We start from the raw sequence: 20819 nt of genomic DNA on the forward strand, positions 1-20819 counted from the left end.
TAATACTACTTTTATAATTTCTGGACTGGTATTACAATTACCGTATTTGAAATCGGTGCAAGGATTTCATTTAAAGTGTTTTGTCGGAAGCATTTAAGTTTACGAAAACATTTATCAGAGGCTGTTAAAAGTTGCAATAAATTTAATTTAAATAATTAATTAAATCTTTCTTTTATTTTAATATAAATTAATAATATTATATAAGAAGTCAAATCGAATTAAATCATAATGATTTTGATGATAAACGAATGAACCTTAGTTTCTGAATTATAGCAATTAGAGTGAAGTAACTTTTATGTTTATTACAAAAAAATGGATAAAGCGGAATTTCGCGTATTGATAAAATATTGTCTTTTGAAGGGAAAAATCCAGTTGAAGTAAAAACCTGACTGTCCCAGGAAAATCAACCATCAAGGATTAGTATGTCAAGTTTAGATGTTGTGACATTAAAACAATACATAAAAAGATTTTGAACGGCAGAAAATTGAAATTAAACGAAATATCAGATATAAAATGAACTTCTACACCATACATTCATGAATATTTGGGTATGGGAAAGCTTTGTGCAAAGTGGGTGCCACGCTAGCACACTTTTGAACCAAAACAACGACGAGTCAATGATTCCGAGTAGTGTTTGAAGAAGGTCAAGCGTAATAAAACCGAATTTTTGCGTCTATATGTGTCAGTGGGTGAAATATTCCTCCAAAATTACACACCGGCACATCGACAGTCATCCGAGTGGACTGCACATGACAAACCAGCTCCAAAGCTGGCATGGATCTTGAAAAACAGAAGGACCATCAACAGCGAATATTACATAACATTATTGGACCGTTTAAAGGTCAAAATCGCCAAATAAAACGACTGCTTTACCAAGAGAATGCACTGTGTCACAAGTCACTAAAAACGATGGCAATAATCCATGAATTGATCCTCGAATTACTTCCGCATCCACCGTATTTTCTAGATCTGGCTTCAGCGACAATTTCCTGTTCTCAAAAGAATGCACGCTGGAAAGATATTTTCGTAGTATAAAGAGGTCATCGCCGAAACTGGGACGTACATATTTTGAAGCAAAAGACAACTCGCACCAGAAAAATGGTATCAAAAAGTTAATGGGTCGCTATAATCAGTGTATCACGCTTGAAGAGAATTATTTAAGTAATGAAAATTTAATTTTGCCCAAAAAAATGTGTTTTTTTATCATTGGTCGGGGATTTTTCAATTGACCTGTTAAATAATGCAAAATATTTAATTTAATGCTTGCTTCTAAAAGTAGAAAAATAAAAAATAGGTTTTTGTTTATTTTAGGTAGCAAAACATAACTGTCATTAACGTAAAAAATCGTATGTTAAAAGTGGCATCGTGATTCATGATTATGTGAATCACATTATAGTTGGTGAACGCATTCAGTGCTGAAATAAATATATATACAAAAAATACACACATGGTCACACTGGGAGATTCATAAAATTTACGTTGTATATCGATTAACGAATATTAATACAGTACTTTTACTTGGTTGGCAACGCCGTTCCACCAACCAGCTGTTGATTGATAGGGAAAATTAAGTGAACGAGATAAATCGCTGATTAAGCGGAATTTAATTTACATATTGGACCAAAATGGATAGCAGCGACACTTACCTGCACAGCGCCTACCGAGTCTCGATAATTCCAACTGATCTACATCACGAAGAAACAATAATCAGAGCAGCACAGTCGCTCGACTGTCTAAACAAAACAATCAACTCAATTTTTGGCCGCATCGATGCTCGTTTGGAAAGAAATGGTGCCAAGGTTCAGCATATAAATGAGCGTGTCATGCGTGCGCAGGCGAAAATAAACGCGCTCGTTGGTTCGAAGAAATCAATCAAAATCTTTGCACCAGCTCGATTTCCCGCCAGCGCAGTTTTAGGCAAAATTCCGGCCACATTTCCGCCAGTGGCGCAAGACCTAATGGATTTCCCAAGTTCGTCAGCGACAACGACACCTAATCAACCACAGCCACGTCGACTGCAGGGACATAACAACGATCCTGATGCTGAACAAGAGGCATCGGGAACTCTTGATTCCGTCAGCTTCCACGTGCGTGGCGAGGATCAGCTTGTCATGCCGCTGCTTGCCGAGCGTCAACTCACGAATCGCACAGCCGGCTTGGGCTCTTTACCCGCGGCGGTAAAGTCAATGCCCGCGCTAATGCGCTTCAATTCCAACGAATTTGCATATACTGGCGGTAGAAGTGGCCAGCAAGATCTCAATGCCTGGAAGCGCACTTTGCCTCCTCAAAGCCACAAGCGAGCTATCCATAAACCGCCCAGATCTGCAGAGACAGAGCTGTTGGCGCCAGCGCCACATTCGCTTGCCCATGGCACCACCAAGCTTGCGACACCAGCTGGCGATTTGCGCTACACACCGGCTGCTTTGGCAGCACCTGCCATCGATGTGCCGCTTGATTTGCCTGATTTGCCGGGCATTGCTAATGACCTGCAATACGAGCCGGTGGCAGAGCAAACGCCAATTGCGCCCTCCCATCAATTTGCTGACGTGCCAGACGACTTGCCTGATTTACTTGGACTAGAGGAGCCCATGTTCAATGCGGAGAAGACGACGGACTTTACTGTGCAAGCACTGGCGGCTCAGACGAATATGCCTAGGAAAGTGCCGCAACTGCAGCCGCCAAGAGCATTGGTAGAAGCTCCTCCTCCACCTCCGCCGCCACCACCACCGCCTCCTCCGCCACCGCCTGCAACATTAAAATTGCCTAACGACAATGTGATAAAACCATTGTCACCATCAATTGAGACACCACTTAACATACCCGAATCTCGTGCTCCGCCTGCTCCGGATCCACGTTCTGAACTTATGGCTGCCATACGTAATGCTGGCGGTGCTCATGGTGGTCGCCTACGTTCACCAGCAGCGGCGCCCGTCAATGTTGATGCAGTGGATGCCCACAGCACAAATGATGCAGCACGATCTCGGGCAGGCGGACAGTTGTCTGGTGGGGATCTTATGGCAGATCTGCATAATAAGCTTATGCTTCGGCGCAAAGGCATCTCCGGAAGTCAGAATCCTGCGGAACAGTCGGGCAATCCATTGATGCGTCATTTGTCCAGGTTGATTGAGGCGCCTGTGAAGAAGAAGGGCAAGGGTTCGGTGTCTAGCGATGAGGGTAATTCAGAGGAGGACGATGCTTGGGAATAGTATATGGGAAAGAAATTAATTGCGACTAAATTAGTTCCAGCTTTGTATGTGCCTTGCTTTAAGCATTAGTGTAAATTATTAAAATATATTAGGCAGATCGAGCATTACATGTTTGTGTTTACACTCGAGTGTTGGCAATCTCTAAAAACTAAGCAATTTGAGGCAGTGTTGCCAGAGTCGCTTTTTTCCGTCAAATCTGGCTTTTTTCAAATGTCATTTGCTAGAAAAAATTTCTAACAGCGGGCAGCGAGAATACTTTTTTTTTTTTTTTTTGTTACATAAATGCTTTTATTATATTTTTTTCTATATGGTCAAAAGTAGGAACAATATTTGATAAAGCTGTTTTATCGATGTCGAAGTCGATTGTATAGTGTTATAAAGCAACCTCAAAGAACATCGATGAGCCAATTCTTATTGTAGTGTCATTAAAGGTAAAAGTGAATTGATCTTAAGTGATGTTCAGTGTGTTATAACTGTTTTAAAAATGTCAAAAGAGTATAAACAAAAATATTGGGACAAACAAAATAGATTTTGTAACTTTGCCGTTCAAGACGATGGAGCCTTCTATGCCTATGCCTTCTTGTGGCCGAGCATACATCGTTGGCTCAGGTGGACCATTTAGGAAACCGAGTCGTTAAATATTTTGAAGACGACAGCGTCTTTTCTACCTAAAATTAAAGTAAATCTTATTCTTAATCATGCATTTACAGTTATGGCTTGTACAGACTTGACAAATGTGGCTATACATATAAGATTACTAAAAATTATAGGAACACGACTAACATATGACAATAAAAATGAGGAGAATGAGGACAGTATTGATGAAATTCTCCAAATATTGTGAATATAAGAGCAGCTGTTGTTCAAATTCTATACATATGTTTCAATAGAACTTATTTCGTGCGCTCACCCTGTGCCTATTAGAAAAATATAAAGAATGTAATGAATTGGAAAACCAGCTTTTTTTTCTAATTTTTAAGCTTTATTGCATAGTTTTTCCTGTCAAAAACAGCTTTTTTACTTAACAAACTTAACTTGACTGCAATTTTAAGTCAACGAACGTGAGTGGAAGATGCGTCTCTACCCAAGTGAAAAATAATAAGAATAAACTTTTGAATAAAGGTCAATGATAAAATTTTATAATAATTTAATAATTAACAAGAAAATGCATCATTTTTTAGTTATTATAGTATTTATTTATTTGCCTCATATAACTCGTAAATATACTATATTTCAAAATCATTTTACAAGATGAACATCCTATAATAGTTTTTATATGAAATATAAAGATTGAAAGAGAGGATTTTAAATATATCCCACTCGAATTGTGAGATCGAATCTACACTTATATATTCCATTACAGAAAATATAAGTACAACAATTCTCAATTTAAGTTATATATTCCATTACAGAAAATATAAGTACAACAATTCTCAATTTAAGTATATATTAATAAATGTTAAATTTAGGCATCATAATTCGTTCGTTTCAATTCCGTGGAATGAGTTTGAGCCAGAAACCATTTTTAGGCGTTAGCTGAAAGCCGGAGGAACTGAGAACCAAGGGGATGCAGCTTTTCTCAGAAGCATTAATGCGGAAATCACGCAACAAATAGTAGATAACAGCCTTTGCCGCAAGCAAAGCGAAGCGAGAGCCTAAAAATGGATATGTAAATAAGTAAAAAACTTGCTTCATGCCTCAAATGATAATTACCTATACAATTGCGTGGACCGATGCCAAAGGGAAAGTAAGTACAAGGTTGGATTTTATCCTTGTTCTCATCGCTAAATCTTTCAGGATCGAATTTCTCTGGGTTCTCAAAGTACTTGGGATCACGATGGAAGCCAGAAGTAGGTAGCCAAAGTGCGTCGCCCTTCTTAATTTCCACCTTCTTACCATCAACTTCATAGGTAATATCCTTGTTGCATTCTCGATCGCCAGCAATTGCCGCCGGCCATTTACGCAGCACCTCGGAGACCACTTGATCCAAGTACTTCATGCCCATCAGAGCTTCATATGTGAGCTGACCACCCTCCAGATCGTTGTTGACCTGGCTAACTTCGTCATAAAGTTTCCTCTGCACATCCTCGTTCTCCATGATCTCGTGCGCAGTGAAGCACATCAGGACCGACGATGTCTCAAAGCCGGCAAAGAAAAAGACAAAGCATTGGGCCACAATATCGCGATCACTCCAGTTGCGAACTGCGCCACTCTTGGCTTTGTCTGACTGTATCATGCCACTCGCTTCCATTAGCATGTTAATCATATCCGGACGCACAATGTTGTTCTCCTGACGATACTTCATGGCATCCAGCACAAGACGCACAAAGTACTCGGTGGTCTTTTTATCGAATATCGTTAATCTAAGCAACTGCAAGCAAAGATCAAATATTACTTTTGAATAATAATAATAATAATAATAATAATAATAATAATAATAATAATATAATAATAATAATAATAATAATAATAATAATAATAATAATAATAATAATAATAATAATAATAATAATAATAATAATAATAATAATAATAATAATAATAATAATAATAATAATAATAATAATAATAATAATTCTATATATTCATACACACCTTGAACAGCCGCTTGGCATTGATAAACAGCAGGAACTTTAAATTCTGCAAACCCGTAAAGTTCGTCAATTTCATGCCACTCGAGTAGAACGTATTTTCGCGATCCTTGAATGAGTTCACCTGCAGTCCAAAGGCTGTGGAAGCAATCACATCGTTGGTAAACCGAGTGCAATAGTCCTTCATATTCAGGACGAGTCCATCTTTGAGCACCCCATCACTTTTCAGGCACTGCACAGCCTCGTTGGCCACAATATCCATCAGCTGGAACATTTGACGCATTTTGCTGCCCGTGAACGCAGGAGTCAACGTGCTGCGCATGTCCCTCCAACGTTCATCACGCATGGAGAACAAGGAGCTGCCAAATAGATTGTCCATATTATGCGGATCATCATCGTCCACGCCAAACACATTGCGATGATTGACAAAATGATCGAAGTCCTTAATGGTTATCTGTTTCAATAGCTCCGGATCGCGTATCATTAGCAGCGGCGTCCGTTGCTCAAAGATGCCATAAACCCTGTGAATAAGTACAAAAAATAATCTCAGTTTCGTTTTGGGAAAACGACCGATAAGTAAAGTATCATAAAATGCCCCCAATTCGTGTGACTCATGCGTCTGAGTCATTAACACACTGCGAATGACAGACAAAATATGAAATAATTATCAATTCGAGTGTCATTATCCTCAAGTGTTATTATTGTTGTCCAGCGAACAACATTAATTTTGTTTTTTTGTGTTTTCAGCCACAGCAAACTTAGAAAATGATAAGATTACTTTTTGTTTTCATTATCTTTATAATTTTATCACATAATATTGCTAGTAATAGTCAATGCTTGCAATTTTAATTCAATAAACAATATTTATCCCATCAGAGTTATTTAATAGAATCAGTATTGTTTTTATCATATCTAGACTACGTGCTATTGAGCACAGCTATATAATTATGCTTGCAGATTTGTTGATTTAATAATCCGCAACGACAATTGTTATATATAATATTATTGTATTACTAACTAAATACAAACTTTTGCATCTGTTCAAAATGATCTCAAACCGCACCCTAGTTTAGAGCTTTTCTATAAATTGTTTTTCATTTTGCATGAAAAATGAAAAAAAAAAAGAAATTATAAACCTCTAAATTTTTTGTTTTGGCGCTTGTAGCAGAATGAGAAAACGAAAAAAATTAAAACAAAGCATGAGGAATGATAGCACAAAGAATGCACAAAATGAGATACTTTTGACCATGATACTATTATAATTGTATCATGCTTTTGACTCTATTTGGATCTCCCGTTTTCACGTAACGGTAAAAAGCACACACACTTCAAGTTCACGTATCAAAACTATACGACACATTTTGATACTTGCTGCTGGAGCGAAAAATTTGATGTGAGAATATGATTTTATTTATGGATGGCCCAGTGATTTGCGTAAAAATCCCCTTATGTTTTCAAGGCGCAATTACCGAGATGGATCCGCAATGGCTTGGGGAGTCTTTCGTGCATCTGAAACGCTTTATCTGTGCTTCACAAGCTTACGAATGAATATAAAAAAGTATTAAACAATCGTCTTATACCATTTTTGGAACATAATTAGGAAACAAATTTTGTTTTTTTGTTTTTTTTTTATTCATAAATGCAAAGATACGCAACGGGTTTTTAAAGAGTATTACGCAAATGTTTTGAATTGGCCAGCTTGCTTTCCTAACCTTAACTCCATAGAAAACATATGGAGTATCTTAGCCAGGCGAATTTACGCCGACAATCGTAAATTTGAGTCGCTAGTCACAAACGTGAAATTTTGATGCAATGGTTTTTCCCAGACCAAATTATTCTAAAAAAAAACGAATTAATTCAATGTCTAAGAGAATTTTTTAACTAAAAAAAGCGCAAATAACAGCATTGAACTAACAATCTTTAATAATTAATCAAAAAATAAATAAAATGTTGACTGTACACAAAAATATTGAAATTTTAATTTTGATACACATGCAGCCCACTTAAAATCGAAGCGTGTGTGCTTTTTATACCCGCTACCCATAGGGTAGAAGGGTATTATAACTTTGTGCCGACAGGAAATGTATGTAACAGGTAGAAGGAGGCATCTCCGACCCTATAAAGTATATATATTCTTGATCAGCGTCAACAGCCGAGACGATCTAGCCATGTCCGTCTGTCCGTCTGTGTGTCTGTCCGTATGAACACCTAGATCTCAGAGACTATAAGAGATAGAGCTATAATTTTTTTCGACAGCATTTGTTATGTTTGCACTCAGATCAAGTTTGTTTCAAATTTTTGACACGCCCACTTCCGCCCCCGCAAATCAAAAAAATCGAATAACAAGCGTAATTTTAAAGCAAATGTTGGTATATATAATAATAACTATAATAGTTATTATTCCTGAAAATTTGGTTATGATCAGATAAAAATTGTGGAAGTTATTAAAGAAATACTTTTGTATGGGCAAAAACGCCTACTTACTAGGGGTCCGAGTTGCTTTTGCTGACAATATGGTGTATTGAGCCGGTATATGGTATATTTTGAATGCGGTACTATATCGATATACCACATATAACATTTGGTATATTTTCAGCATTTTTGCAGTATATTTGGTATATTTTGAGAATAATATCGCAAAATATATTGCTTTTATTCAAAATGGGTAGCGGGTATCTCACAGTCGAGTACACTCGACTGTAGCTTTCTTACTTGCTTTTTACCGCTACCGGTGAAAACGGGGGATCCAAACAGAGTAAAAAATAACTTATTTTATGCATTACTCTTTGCGCTATCTTTCATCATATTTTGTTTTGATCTTTTTCGTTTTCCCATTCTGCAACAAGGGCAGGAGTGTAGATGTAATTATGTATCTTGACCTTCACTGGAATTTATTTGTAATACGCAATTGTGGATTCTACTCACTTGCTGTCGCTTTTGTTGTACAATTCGACGACTAGATCCAGCATCGATATTTGGCCCAGAAACATTTTCCACATGGTGCCGACCAAGGGATATGGATGATGATAATCAATTCCCTTATCTTTGAAGAAATTATAGTTGGCTGTGGACCATCGATAGACCAATAGCAGTAGCACTAAGAATATCGCAAAGAATTCCAACAGCATTTTTGCCGATTCCAATATATCTATCAATATATCTAAGCGGAAATAATTACAAGGCACGCTCAACGACGATCTGAGCGCACTCAACTTAACTAAATTTTGGCAACAAGAGCATTGAAATATGAAAGCTTTGTTTCGCTGGACAAAAGCTTTAATGTGAAGCTTTTGCAAGCAATGAATCATTTTGTTGCGTACGAACTTATAAACAAACACAAACAAAAGGTGCCCTGTAGTACTGAGCACTAGTTCGTTGCTGGTGAAATATGTAAGTACATATTTACCAGTAGACAACCCTTACTTACAAAGTTGCACCTAGCAATGCATTATTTAATTTCCGTTTTTGTATGAAATGTCCGCAAAAAGGGTTAATCGCGACCACCTCGAATACCTACGGACTAGTGAAATATAGCAACTTATTAGGGTATTTAATGTAAGTACTTACATTGGATCCCATGGAACCACCGGTAATTTGGGTACTTACATGGGACCTCAAGGAACGGGTGTTAAATATTATTATTATTATTATTAAATAAGTATCTTTTAAAATACTTACCGATCATAACACCAAAGAAATTGTCTTCTTATTTTACATTATAGATCACTTAATTTGCTAAAATATTTTTAAAGTTTTTTAATATCTCGCCATTTAATATTAAATTTGTTATTGCATCCATCTGTGAACAAAATAAATATGATCTTTAACTAAAATAAAATTGTTGTATGTGTTTATACATACATAGAGCTCTCGATTAGCGATGTTGATATCCAAAGTAACCTCAATCAGATCATGAACGGTCTGAATGGGAAATTGGCATGCCAAGTTTTGAATTTCGAAGGCGTACGTTATCGAAAGTCCGATTTCGATTATCTCTACACTAACAAAAGAAGTGGCCACACAATAAACACTTGTGGAGGTGTGCGGTATACTTTGAAGTTGTGGTCACACTGTCGGCACATTGCAACAATTTCCATGGCATCGGACGATATAAACGATCTTTTTGATGATATCTTACTGACTGAGGAGACACACGCACGTTTAGGGTACGAGGAGGGTATCAGAGACGGCTCTACTCAGGGCAATCAGGAGGGCTACCAGCTGGGCTATGCCCAGGGCGTGCAACTAGGCGAGGAATTGGGTGGCATTTACGGACAAGTGGTGGCTCAACAGCAACTGGAGCATACAGAGAAGGTGCAGCGTACGCTGCAGCAATTACGTACGCTAATCGATCAGTTTCCCCGCAACAACGATCCCGAGGCAGACATCATTGGCTCGGTGGAGCTCATACGCAACACACATCGACGGCTTACAGCGTTGCTTGGCACAAAGAAAGGCCGCGGTGCTCAGGAGCTGCCAACGGGGGCTGAGCGCAAGGATCTCAGTTTTTAGTGCTCGACGCAAAATGGAAAGTCGTGTTGTGGGCGAAAGGGAGGTGAAGAGTGCTCTCGAAAGATTGTTGAGTTATCTGGAGCCGCATTGGGATTTTGTCAATTGCCACATGGTCAACTACTTAACTGACAACCACTGGACGCACTTCGTGCCTGAAGCCCTCAGATTGGAGACTTCCACTGCCAAAAAAATAAACCAAATTATAGAACAACAATTTTGGCATTCTGAACGTGACAATCTGCAATTTCCAGCTTTTGCGAAATTCCTTGCGGCGTGCAAGCGTTTCCGCTTGGAAGGCTGTGAAAATGCAGTGCTGACCAGCGTAGAACAATTGGAACAAGAGTTGTCGGTAGCCATGGAGACACAACTGAGTATTAAGGAATTTATGAGCGCCAAGAAGTGTCATGAGGTAGGTTTCCAATTGATTTCTGATTGCTCAATCTAATTTTATGTTCATTACCAGGTGGAGCAGACTGCGGCGCTGGTGGATAAACTAGTTCAGAGCGTGTCGCAGCCAGCGCAGAAAGCGAGTTGTTGCATTGTAGACGCTGGTGATGGCAAGGGTTACCTCTCGTCTAGATTGGCGCTGCAATATGGACATCGAGTGCTTGGTATTGATTCAAATGAGTCAAATACTGAAAATGCTTTGACACGCAATCGCAAGTTGCAGGTAAGTTGGAGGGAATTTTCTATAAAATAAATACATATTTATTTTATTACTTTCGAATCTTAATGTTACTAAGTTTTGTGTCGACGTCTTGTACTGAGAATGGCGCCCATTGTTGCTTTGTTGTTGTTAGTCGCGCATCTCGCCCTCTTCGTCGTCATCCTCCATGCCTTTGATGTAAAGCACATTGTTGCAGCGTATCAGTACTTCACCCAGATTTCCAGTCACCGATCCTTCGATCACTTCTTCCGTGTTCGCCAGCTGCATGTTCATGTATCCATCCACTGACACCAGGAAGCCCTTATATTCTTGTCCCCACTTTAGTTTCACGAGCACCGGTTTGCCAGTGAGTCCATTTAGGAAGGGTTTTGGATTAATTGGCATGCCAGCCGACATCTTGTGTGTTTTTTATATTTGTTGCAAGGGATTGGAAAGAAATGCAAGTTTTATGTTTTTTTTGCCGGCTAAAACGTTTTGCGAGTCGGGCAAGCAGAAGTAAGAAGAAGAGTGACACGCAGCTGTAATACAGGGTTGTTCGTATTTAGTATTAGAAAATACGCAATTTTTTAAAGACTTAACCAACACTTGTTTTTAATTTTGAATCAGCGCGCTTGGAATGGACTAACTGAACGTGCAGAGCTACAGAGCCAAGGCATAATACCACCACGTCGAGGCAAAAAAGCGGCTCAACGTGAAACTAATTCAGTTTCACATTCCTCAATGGAAAATTACAAAACCACAGCTCGGTTCATAACCACAGACATAAACCTGGATGATTTAGTGACTCAACATTTCGACCAGCACTCCAATGGAATATGTTTGACAGGCCTTCACACTTGCGGAAATCTGGCAACAACCTGCTTGCAAGTATTTCATGCTCAGAACTCTTGTCGTATATTGTGTAATATCGGCTGCTGCTATCATTTGTTGCGGGAACGCTACTCACACCAGGAGTTCTTTGGCAACAAAGTAGTGATGGAGCAGCAAACGGAATATGGCTTTCCACTAAGTCGCTATCTTCAGCAGAAACAATTACGCTTGGGTCGCAATGCACGGATGCTTGCTGCTCAATCAATTGAACGTACACTTGCTGCCAAGGAATTACCTAATATAACGCTCTATTATCGCGCACTACTTGAATTACTAGTATGTCGTCATGCACCGCAATTGAAGAACGAATTGCAGGTGGGTAAAGTGCGAAAATTCGGCTCATTCTCCGAATATGTGCAAAAGTGCGCCAAGAAGCTCAATGCACCTTGGTTGGCAGCTGTGGAGGAATCGGAATTGCAAGCATTGCTGAAGGATCACGAACAAGATCGTCAATATCTGGAGCTGTTCTATCTGATTCGGATGTCTTTTGCTCCGGTTCTGGAGAGTGTTATACTTTTGGATCGACTTTTGTATCTAAAGGAGCTAGGCTACGAGCACAGCTATTTGATTGATTTGTTTGATGCAGTTATATCACCTCGACACTATGCTATTGTTGCTATCAAGCAATAATCAACGCGTTAGTAGAATCTAGATTACAATTGTCACTTTACTGATTACTAATCTACATGTAAATACATTTTACGCAATTAAATAGTCATAACACTTTGAAAACAAAAGTCAAAACACTCGTCTAAAATATACTGTGTGAATTATATGTATATTTTTTTAAATAAATAAACATTTCATTTTTTCAAGAAACTTTTTCTCAGATTAATTAAGAGTTTTTTTCTATAGATAATTAATTACACCGTTGTTCTAGGTGCACATTGTACCGTAGAGTTTAATTCTAAATCATGAATACGTATTTGTTGTTATAACAATTATTAAAGTTAGTATTTTAAAATTCTGAACATCTTGCTGTTCTCAGATCAATTAACAAATTTTTTTGCAGTGTTACATTGTGTACATTGTATTTGAAATATAATTAATTTTATGGTTAGTAAATAAAGTGTAAGTCCGTCACCTATATCTTTTTTATATTTTTAATAACTCAAATCTAAGTTGTTATCTCACATAATCTGTTCCATATCCCCTATTCGTGTAAGCTTTTCAAATAATCTTGTTTTTTACATATCAGCTGTAAAGCAGTTCAGGCCTATAAAAGCCTCCGCTCAGTCACAATTAAATGAGTGTTGTGCGAGAAGCGGAAATTGTCGGTCATTCATAAGTTCGCGCGTCAAAATTAGGTCAGTTATATTACATTTTCATTAATGAATACATATCAAAAGTGAATTAAACAAACTGATCTTTGGATTCAACTTATAACAAAAGAATGTTGACCAGCCTAGAAACTTAAAAACTATCAGTGAAATTCTAGGCCACAATATTACGCAGCCTTTAACATGATCTTAACAGCAATACTTGTTGCGATTGTGGGCGCCTTGAGCGCTATCTACATGTGGTTTCAGCAAAGACACTGCTATTGGAAGCGTAACGGAGTGCCTTATATAGAGCCTACCCCGATTTTGGGTAATACCCTTACAGTGTTTAAGCAGAAGAGCTCCTTTGGCTTGCACATCTCAGAAATATACAATGATCCGCGGATGAAGGATGAAGCTGCCGTTGGCATCTATGTGATAAATCAGCCGGCATTGGTATTAAGGGAACCCGAACTAATTAAATCTGCGTTAATTAAAGACTTTAATCGTTTCTCTAACCGATACGGTCGTTCTGATCCACATGGTGACACGCTTGGTTCACAAAATCTATTCTTTGTGCAATCCGGAATGGAAGGAAATTCGCACTAAACTGACGCCCGTCTTTACCAGTGGAAAATTAAAAGCAATGTATCCTCTCATGCAGGAGGTAAGTGAGTCCATGGATCGCTGCATAATTTCGCTTGCTAAATGCTCTTTTTATAGATAGCTGCCGACTTGGAGTCACATTTGGCAAGACATAATCCGGGCCAGACTAAAAAATACATTTCGGATTTGAAGGATATTTGCTCTAGGTTTACAATGGACTCTATATCTGCCATTGCGTTTGGGGTAAATGCTGATAGCTTGCAAAATCCAAAGGGGGAGTTTTATGAGCAGGGGCGCAAAGTCCTCACGGCGACGCTTTTGCGCAGCAAGGACTTCTTTGTGGCTTTCTTTCTACCGAAGCTGGTTTCGTTGTTTCGCATCAGGTTCTTCACACGAGAATATTCCGACTTTATACGAAACACCATCAATCATGTGATGGAGGAACGGGAGCGCACAGCGACTATACGAAATGATCTCATTGATGTATTGGTTGGTTTGCGAAAGGAGGCTGCCGAGGATCCCACGAAACCACATTTAGCCAGAAAGAAGGACTTTCTGGTTGCTCAGGCAGGTGTCTTCGTTACCGCCGGCTTTGAGACATCCTCGTCGGCCATGTCGTTTGGTCTGATGGAGCTGGCCAAACAGCCGGAGTTGCAGAAGCGTCTGAGAAACGAAATCCATGAAGCACTGCAGAAGGATGGCGGAAAACTAACCTACGAGACAATCACCTCGTTGGAATATCTTGGCATGGTGGTGGATGAGGTACTTCGTATGTATCCTGTGCTGCCTTTTCTCGATCGTGAATATATGAGCATTAAGGGTACGCCGGATCTATCCCTGAAGCCTTACTACGACTACACACTGGAGGCTGGCATACCAGTCTTTATACCCGTCTATGGCTTACAGCGTGACCCTAAAGTGAGTTAGACTGTATTATTACAATAATCAAATCTAATTGATTACATGTTATTTACAGTACTGGCGAAATCCGAATGAGTTTGACCCGGAACGCTTTTCGCCTGAAAATCGCAAGACAATTAACGCAATGGCTTATCAGCCATTTGGCTTGGGACCACACAATTGCATTGGCAGTCGAATCGGGCTGCTGCAAGCCAAGCTGGGCTTGGTTCACTTTCTTAAGAATCACTACGTACGCACCTGCTCCGAAACCGTAGAGGATATTGAATTTGATCCGAATACTTTTGTTCTCCAACTAAAGAAGGGACTTTACCTTGAAATTGTTAACGATAAGCTCTACGATGATAGTACTAAGAATTTTATATGATTCGTTTCGCTAATAAGTACATTCAACATATTTTTATAACTCTAATGAATTGTGCAATATTAAATCTTTAAGACCAAAATCTGTCAAATATTTGAGCAGTAGTTTCTTGAAGTAGACATTAAATCCAAGAACAATTGAGTGAAGATTGAATAGAATGCAATTGTTGGTCTTTTCGACTTGTGAGTTGACGTCGATGTTCAATTTCGATTATTTTATTATATAAGAATAATGTAAACAACAATTTAAGTAGAGCTTGCACACGATTAAAACCGTTTTATATATTACATGATTAAGTGCTTTTTAATCTGTAGCCCGGGGATGCCTTTGTCTCATCATCAAATTGCTGCGACAAGTGATGTGATTGAACATTATAGAATCGGATCATTTTCGAAATTTGATCGCGTGACTTGAAGTGTTTTCGAAGTGGCATATATGTAAATGAAAGATCGATTTGCTATTAAGCAAAATGATAATTGAACTACTTATTATGAAAGCAACTATTATTTGTATTACATTGTCCAATTCCTGTTCTGTTTTAACAATGAGGTGGCTGCTAAGTATTATCAGATGACCATTTGTATTAACTGCCAGATCTCAACAATTGTTTTGACTGCCGCCGTTCCCGAAAATATTAACTCTTTCATTCTCAATATAAGCGATTGTCTATCCTAATACCAATCCTAATACCCTATCTTAATTATCCACTTCAAGCAATGGTCATTGAAATATTTAAATAAAATAAAAGAATAATGAAAAATTATATCGATTGTGAAACCTAATTGAATATAATTAAGACTTAAACTTAGTATTCGAAATAAAATATTTAAAGGCAAAATATAAACTCAGTGTCTGGAGTATTTCTAAGAGCAGAATTCTAGAAATACCAATGATGATTTGCAACTAGTTCAAAATATTGTGCATTTATTTGGCGGTCAATTGAATTGTTTTTACTTTAAAAGAGCCCAGTTATAATTGGCATATAGCATTTAGTTAGGCTCTAAAGTCAAGCTAAGTGGAGTTGTTTTGTATATAGTAGTATATATGTATGTGTATACCGCATTGCAGTGCTTCGATCAAGCCACACGCGAATCTTCGATCACAATGTATTTCTAAAGATGTCAACGCAAATTCTGGTAGCAAAAATAATTTAAATTGACATCTCACGCGAGTTCCCAAGTCAGTTGCAAGTGAATCGCTGACTGGTAAAATTTGTACAAAAACAATCCTCTAGAGCTACGTCGAGTTCAAGTCCAAGTCCAAGTAAGTTGCTAGACTCCTAGAGAATCACGTACAAGTCGTACATGTAAGCCGCCTTTAGCCTGAGTAATGATAGCTTTGGGATCGAGTTTCATGCGTCGCTGAGTGCGCTCTGATGTGGTCACTAGATGATTGCGCAGCATGTAGACTAGACCCACCTTAGCCTGCAGAAAGCCAAAACGCTCACCAATACAGCCATGAGGCCCCAAGCCGAAGGGCATGTAGATGTAGGGGTTAATAAGTTTGCGGTTTTCGGGGGAGAAACGTTCCGGTTTGAATTGACGAGGCTGGGGAAAGTACTGAAAAAGGAGAAGGGGAAATAGGATATCGAGTACAAGAAGAGAAGTGGTGGATTGATATCTTACCTGAGGATCCATGTGCAGAGCATAGGCAGGAATATAGATGGGCATGCCTTTGGGCACATTGAACTCGTGGAATGGCGACAGCGGATAGCCTTGGTCTAGGGTGCACTCGCGATCAAGGAACGGCAATGGTGGATACATGCGCAGCACTTCCTGGAGTATCATGTGCATGTATTCTAAGGACTCAATCAGCTGCTGGGTGATGCGTCCACCACTTGCAATTAAGGCGTCTTTTATCTCTTGACGCAAACGCTGCTGCACCTCCGGATTGCGGGCCAACTCGTACATAGCAAAGGACATCGTGGATGAGGAGGACTCGAAGCCGGCGGTAAAGAAGAGTACTGCTTGGGCAACCAGGATATCGCCCTCGAACACAAATTGATCCGACCTGCCATCTGCTTTGGCTTTTTGTGTGCTTCTCTTAAAATCAATGAGTAGGTCGATCAGATCGTTGCGGGTTTGATTCGATCTCTCCCTTTCGGCCATTACATAATTGATGGTGTTGCGCAGGAACTTGGTGGCCTCGGCTGGCACCACCTTAAAGCCCAGATGAGGCACCATTTGTGGCATAAAGAACACCAAAGTAAACTCCGCGGCACGCTTTAAGCTGAACTGAAAAACTGCGCGACCATGACGACGAAACTCACTATTGGGCTGTGTGAAGCTATTGGCCTGCACTCCGTATGCCACCGTCGCAATCACATCTGTAGTGAACAGAGCACACAGCTCCTTGGCCTCCAGATCGAAACATCGCATGCGTTCATTGTGCAGCGGCTGTTGTCGCAGATATGCATCCAGGTTGCAGCCAACTTCATCGATCAGTGGAAGCATGTTTTTCAATCGGTTGCTGGTGAAGAACGGCGACAGCTTCAGACGCACCTCCTTCCATGCTGGATTCTTCAAGAAGAATATGTTCTGTGAACCGAGCGGATCACCTTTATAGTCGGAATTTGAGTACCGATCAGAGAACTTTGGAAAATCCTTGATCATAATTCGTTTAATCAATTCCGGATCCCGCAACAGCAGCGCCGGCTTGTGGAACACATGTATGCCCACAAATGGCTTATCCTGCGCATCCGGATGATTATAGAGATCACAAATGAAGTCGGCCGGACTACTCCGCATACTCAGTATTCCGCCTAGATTCCCCAGCAGCATGCAAGGACGCAGCTCCGGCACGCCACGACGTCGCCAATAGGAATAGTGTCGTCTCAACAGGACATAAATTAATGCCAGCAGGACAACAAACAGCAAAAGCAGCATTCCGAGCGACATCTCTACAGTTTCACGGATCTTGAACAACTGTCTCCAACTAATCGATCACTTTGTGGGTTAGAACTGAAGTTGACTCTCAAATGAGAGATTTCGATCAGGGATCACCCACGGGTCACTTCTCTTTTGTGACTGAATGGTGGTGCTTTTGTTACCTCGCTCATTTAAGAATATAAGAGAAGTGAGGTTAAGTTGGGGCTGTGTTTAATGTAGAAAACATTATAGGGATGTAAATGTCCAAAAATGTAAATAAGTTTATATAAAAAAGTGCTAAAACACAAAACAAATGCAAATATGTATTACGTATGTACATATGTATGTATGTACATACATGTGTCGGAGAGTAAGTAATGCAGATTCAGCACATTGTCACTGCGCAGCTGTACGTGCGTCTCGGCACATTGACAATGCCTAGTTGTAGGTGCACTTTGGCACATTGACACTGCGTTGTTGTAAGTATGCATGTTAATATTGCATCATCCTTTATGTGTACTGTGATTGGTTGTCTGCATTTTGTAGCTTTGAGAAGAGTCGTTAATGCGGGGCGACAGCGAGTCGTCGCCGAGTGTGGTTGGATGAATCAGACGTAGACATAAAGTCGATCGAGAGGGCAGTGTGCTCTAGAATTCGCCTGTGAAAGCATCGGGACGCGCTTCGCTGAAATGGACAATCAAGCTTCGGCAGAACAAACTTCGACATACATATGTATGCATATGTTCAGTACTGTAAGTACTCAACATACAAGAATACAGAATATGACGTACATACATACATATGTACATATCGACGACATTATTAGACCATGTGTTTTAATAAATTTATGTTTTAAATATAGAAAAATTCAGCTGAAGCCAGTAATAATATAAAGTAGAGATCTGATGTAGCAATACAACATTATAATTTTTATACCACGAAAGTATGTGAAATAAGCTATCATTATTTCTGAGTTGCGAATACACATATATACATACATACAAAGCTATACTTATTTATTCACAGTTGTCATGCTACCTTTATGGATGTATCTGCTGGTTCTTATAGCGCTCATCAGCTATCTACGCTTGCTGCACTCTTATCGCTACTTTCGACGGCACAATTTGCCCTATTTGCCGGTCTCCTTCTGGACGCCTTTAGGGCATTTGAAGAAGCTGCTGTTTCTGCGCATATCCTTTGGAGACCTCTTTGAAAAAATTTATGCCAATGAGCGTATTAGGGAGGAGAAGTGCGCTGGTTTCTTTATCTTTCAGACGCCCGCACTCATTCTAAGGGATCCAAAGCTAATACACCTTGTGCTGATCAAACAATTCGATAGCTTCTTGAATCGCTATGAAGCCGCTGATGCTGTTAATGATGTGATGGGATCACTCACTCTCCCTTTGGCCAAGTACCATCATTGGCGGGAGAGTCGTCAGTGCATGTCCCAACTGTTTACCAGCGGTCGGATGAAAAATCACATGTACCCACTGTTACAGCAAGTGTTACAAGATCTGGAGCTACATCTCCAGCGGAAAATGGGTGCAGAAACGCAGCGTGTGCTCCCGCTTGGCGAAATGTGCCAACTATATACAACAGATGTAACGGGTAAGCTCTTCTACAGCTCAGATGTGGGTGGACTGCGGTATGGTTATTCTCCACTGCGACAAGAGGCAAAGAAACTCTTTAAGCCCAGCTTGATGAAGGTGTTGCATTTTATGAGCATCTTCTTTCTGCCCCACTGGGCGGCACATTGGCGTGCTAAGGTGTTTTCCAAGCAGTATTCGAAGTTCATGAGACAGCTTGTGTCTCGGCACTCTGATCACCATCAAGGTGATCTTATCCATCTGTTAAAGCAACTGCAACTTAATCGACCCCACAATCATTATGTTCAGCACGCTGATTTCATTGCCTCCCAGGCTGGAATTATTTTGCTAGCAGGATTTGAGACATCCTCCGCACTGCTGGGATTCACTCTCTATGAACTGGCCAAGCAGCCGCTATTGCAGCAGCGGCTAAGAGAAGAGTTGGGCAAGGCCTTTCGCGAAGCTTCCCACTCAAAGTTAAGCTATGAAATGGCAGTTTCATTGCCGTACTTGAAGATGATTTGCCTGGAGGCATTGCGTCTGTATCCCGCCGCCGCCTTTATCAATCGTGAGTGCACGACAAACCAAAGTGAAGGATTCTCCCTGCAACCACATGTGGACTTTGTGATACCCGCAGGCATGCCAGCTTATATCTCCATATTAGGGTTGCACCGCGATGCCAAGGTAAGTCTTAAATATATTTCTAATCCTAACTGGAACTTTTTCAATTGCAGTACTGGCCCAATCCTCTGCACTTCGATCCAGAACGATTTGCCCCGGAGCGGCTAAAGAGCATTGTGCCCATGACGTATATTCCCTTTGGAGCTGGTCCACATGGCTGCATTGGAAGTCGTCTCGGTATGTTGCAACTTAAGTTGGGTGTTGCCCAAATTTTAAGATTGCATCGTGTGGAGATCTGTGAGAAAACTGTGCCCAACATTCGCTTTAATCCGAAAACATTTATGCTGGAGTCCATGGACGAGATATACTTACGATTCTGTAGAGATCCTTGCTAAATACACTATATTTACGTTACACTATATTACGTTATAAATAAACTATTTACAAACTTTTTACAGTCATGTCTAACTTCACATTTCAGCTATGAAAATCGAAAGTTTGCGAAATTACCAGACATGCAAGGCCAAAGTATTACGATAGTAAATAGTAGCTACTTACACAATAAAAAAGCTTAATAACTCAATTATTATAAATACAATTCGAAGTGATACAATCGACTGGAATTCAATGTAAGATACTAGGCTCAGTATGTATCTAGAGTGTCATACGAGTGAAAGAATATAGCGTAATATCAAGAGGTACTTCAAATTATCAGAATGGAAAGAAAACCGTTTTCAAATAACTTTTTTTAA

General features: G+C 39.7%; 7 protein-coding genes across 11 annotated transcripts; 5 read left to right on the top strand and 2 right to left on the bottom strand.

Annotated features, from left to right (window-relative positions):
- Positions 1-1535: 1535 nt before the first annotated feature.
- On the top strand, positions 1536-3313 carry LOC117569806 (WASH complex subunit 1). Its single transcript, XM_034251120.2, has one exon. It carries the CDS (start codon positions 1626-1628, stop codon positions 3204-3206), a length of 1581 nt encoding a protein of 526 aa, XP_034107011.1. The 5' UTR covers positions 1536-1625; the 3' UTR covers positions 3207-3313.
- Positions 3314-4395: 1082 nt separating this feature from the next.
- Positions 4396-17947, bottom strand: LOC117570996 (uncharacterized). Its single transcript, XM_034252945.2, has 7 exons — positions 16619-17947; positions 16271-16552; positions 11184-11372; positions 8723-9192; positions 5802-6318; positions 4920-5577; positions 4396-4861 (listed from the first exon to the last, which is right to left on the bottom strand). Exons 1-7 carry the CDS (start codon positions 17888-17890, stop codon positions 4695-4697), a joined length of 3555 nt encoding a protein of 1184 aa, XP_034108836.2. The 5' UTR covers positions 17891-17947; the 3' UTR covers positions 4396-4694.
- LOC117569830 (protein LTO1 homolog) lies at positions 9695-10309 on the top strand. Its single transcript, XM_034251155.2, has one exon. The coding sequence runs from the start codon at positions 9710-9712 to the stop codon at positions 10307-10309; it is 600 nt and encodes a 199-aa protein (XP_034107046.1). The 5' UTR covers positions 9695-9709.
- On the top strand, positions 10323-12665 carry LOC117569829 (probable methyltransferase-like protein 25). The gene is made up of 3 exons (XM_034251154.2): positions 10323-10718; positions 10773-10979; positions 11583-12665. The coding sequence occupies exons 1-3, from the start codon at positions 10323-10325 to the stop codon at positions 12474-12476; spliced, it is 1497 nt and encodes a 498-aa protein (XP_034107045.1). The 3' UTR covers positions 12477-12665.
- On the bottom strand, positions 10995-11477 carry LOC117569831 (small nuclear ribonucleoprotein F). Its single transcript, XM_034251156.2, has one exon. The coding sequence runs from the start codon at positions 11370-11372 to the stop codon at positions 11106-11108; it is 267 nt and encodes an 88-aa protein (XP_034107047.1). The 5' UTR covers positions 11373-11477; the 3' UTR covers positions 10995-11105.
- Positions 13107-15285, top strand: LOC117569643 (cytochrome P450 6g1). Its single transcript, XM_034250882.2, is given in 4 exon segments — positions 13107-13689; positions 13691-13772; positions 13829-14629; positions 14688-15285. Coding segments are annotated over 4 exon segments (1572 nt in total). The 5' UTR covers positions 13107-13309; the 3' UTR covers positions 14997-15285.
- Positions 16197-20808, top strand: LOC117569645 (probable cytochrome P450 6t3). 5 transcript variants are annotated; one of them, XM_052005239.1, is made up of 4 exons: positions 18493-18612; positions 18723-18803; positions 18867-20130; positions 20181-20808. In XM_052005239.1, the coding sequence occupies exons 3-4, from the start codon at positions 18892-18894 to the stop codon at positions 20460-20462; spliced, it is 1521 nt and encodes a 506-aa protein (XP_051861199.1). In that variant the 5' UTR covers positions 18493-18612; positions 18723-18803; positions 18867-18891; the 3' UTR covers positions 20463-20808. The 5 variants fall into 5 exon arrangements, with proteins under 5 accessions (XP_034106776.1, XP_034106775.1, XP_051861200.1 ...); XM_034250886.2 differs by having other exon boundaries at positions 18494-18612; positions 18887-20130; positions 20181-20807; XM_034250885.2 differs by lacking the exons at positions 18493-18612; positions 18723-18803 and adding an exon at positions 16197-16256 and having other exon boundaries at positions 18887-20130.
- The last annotated feature ends 11 nt before the right edge of the window (positions 20809-20819 follow it).

The sequence above is a fragment of the Drosophila albomicans genome, chromosome 3 (genome assembly GCF_009650485.2).
Source record: "Drosophila albomicans strain 15112-1751.03 chromosome 3, ASM965048v2, whole genome shotgun sequence".
NCBI lineage: Eukaryota > Metazoa > Arthropoda > Insecta > Diptera > Drosophilidae > Drosophila > Drosophila albomicans.

Bases quoted from the DNA above. Each gene is read 5' to 3' on its own strand.
- LOC117569806 (XM_034251120.2), top strand. From the start codon at position 1,626: ATGGATAGCAGCGACACTTACCTGCACAGCGCCTACCGAGTCTCGATA.
- LOC117569830 (XM_034251155.2), top strand. From the start codon at position 9,710: ATGAACGGTCTGAATGGGAAATTGGCATGCCAAGTTTTGAATTTCGAA.
- LOC117569829 (XM_034251154.2), top strand. From the start codon at position 10,323: ATGGAAAGTCGTGTTGTGGGCGAAAGGGAGGTGAAGAGTGCTCTCGAA. The intron at 10,719-10,772 runs GTAGGTTTCCAA...GTTCATTACCAG, and splicing joins GCGCCAAGAAGTGTCATGAG to GTGGAGCAGACTGCGGCGCT. The intron at 10,980-11,582 runs GTAAGTTGGAGG...ATTTTGAATCAG, and splicing joins CACGCAATCGCAAGTTGCAG to CGCGCTTGGAATGGACTAAC.
- LOC117569831 (XM_034251156.2), bottom strand. From the start codon at position 11,372: ATGTCGGCTGGCATGCCAATTAATCCAAAACCCTTCCTAAATGGACTC.
- LOC117570996 (XM_034252945.2), bottom strand. From the start codon at position 17,890: ATGTCGCTCGGAATGCTGCTTTTGCTGTTTGTTGTCCTGCTGGCATTA. The intron at 9,193-11,183 runs GTACTGATACGC...GGTAAATATGTA, and splicing joins TGACTGGAAATCTGGGTGAA to CTTACATATTTCACCAGCAA. The intron at 5,578-5,801 runs GTGTGTATGAAT...CTTTGCTTGCAG, and splicing joins ATGCCAAGCGGCTGTTCAAG to TTGCTTAGATTAACGATATT.
- LOC117569645 (XM_034250884.2), top strand. From the start codon at position 18,591: ATGTATGCATATGTTCAGTACT. The intron at 18,613-18,886 runs GTAAGTACTCAA...ATTTATTCACAG, and splicing joins GTATGCATATGTTCAGTACT to TTGTCATGCTACCTTTATGG. The intron at 20,131-20,180 runs GTAAGTCTTAAA...TTTCAATTGCAG, and splicing joins GGTTGCACCGCGATGCCAAG to TACTGGCCCAATCCTCTGCA.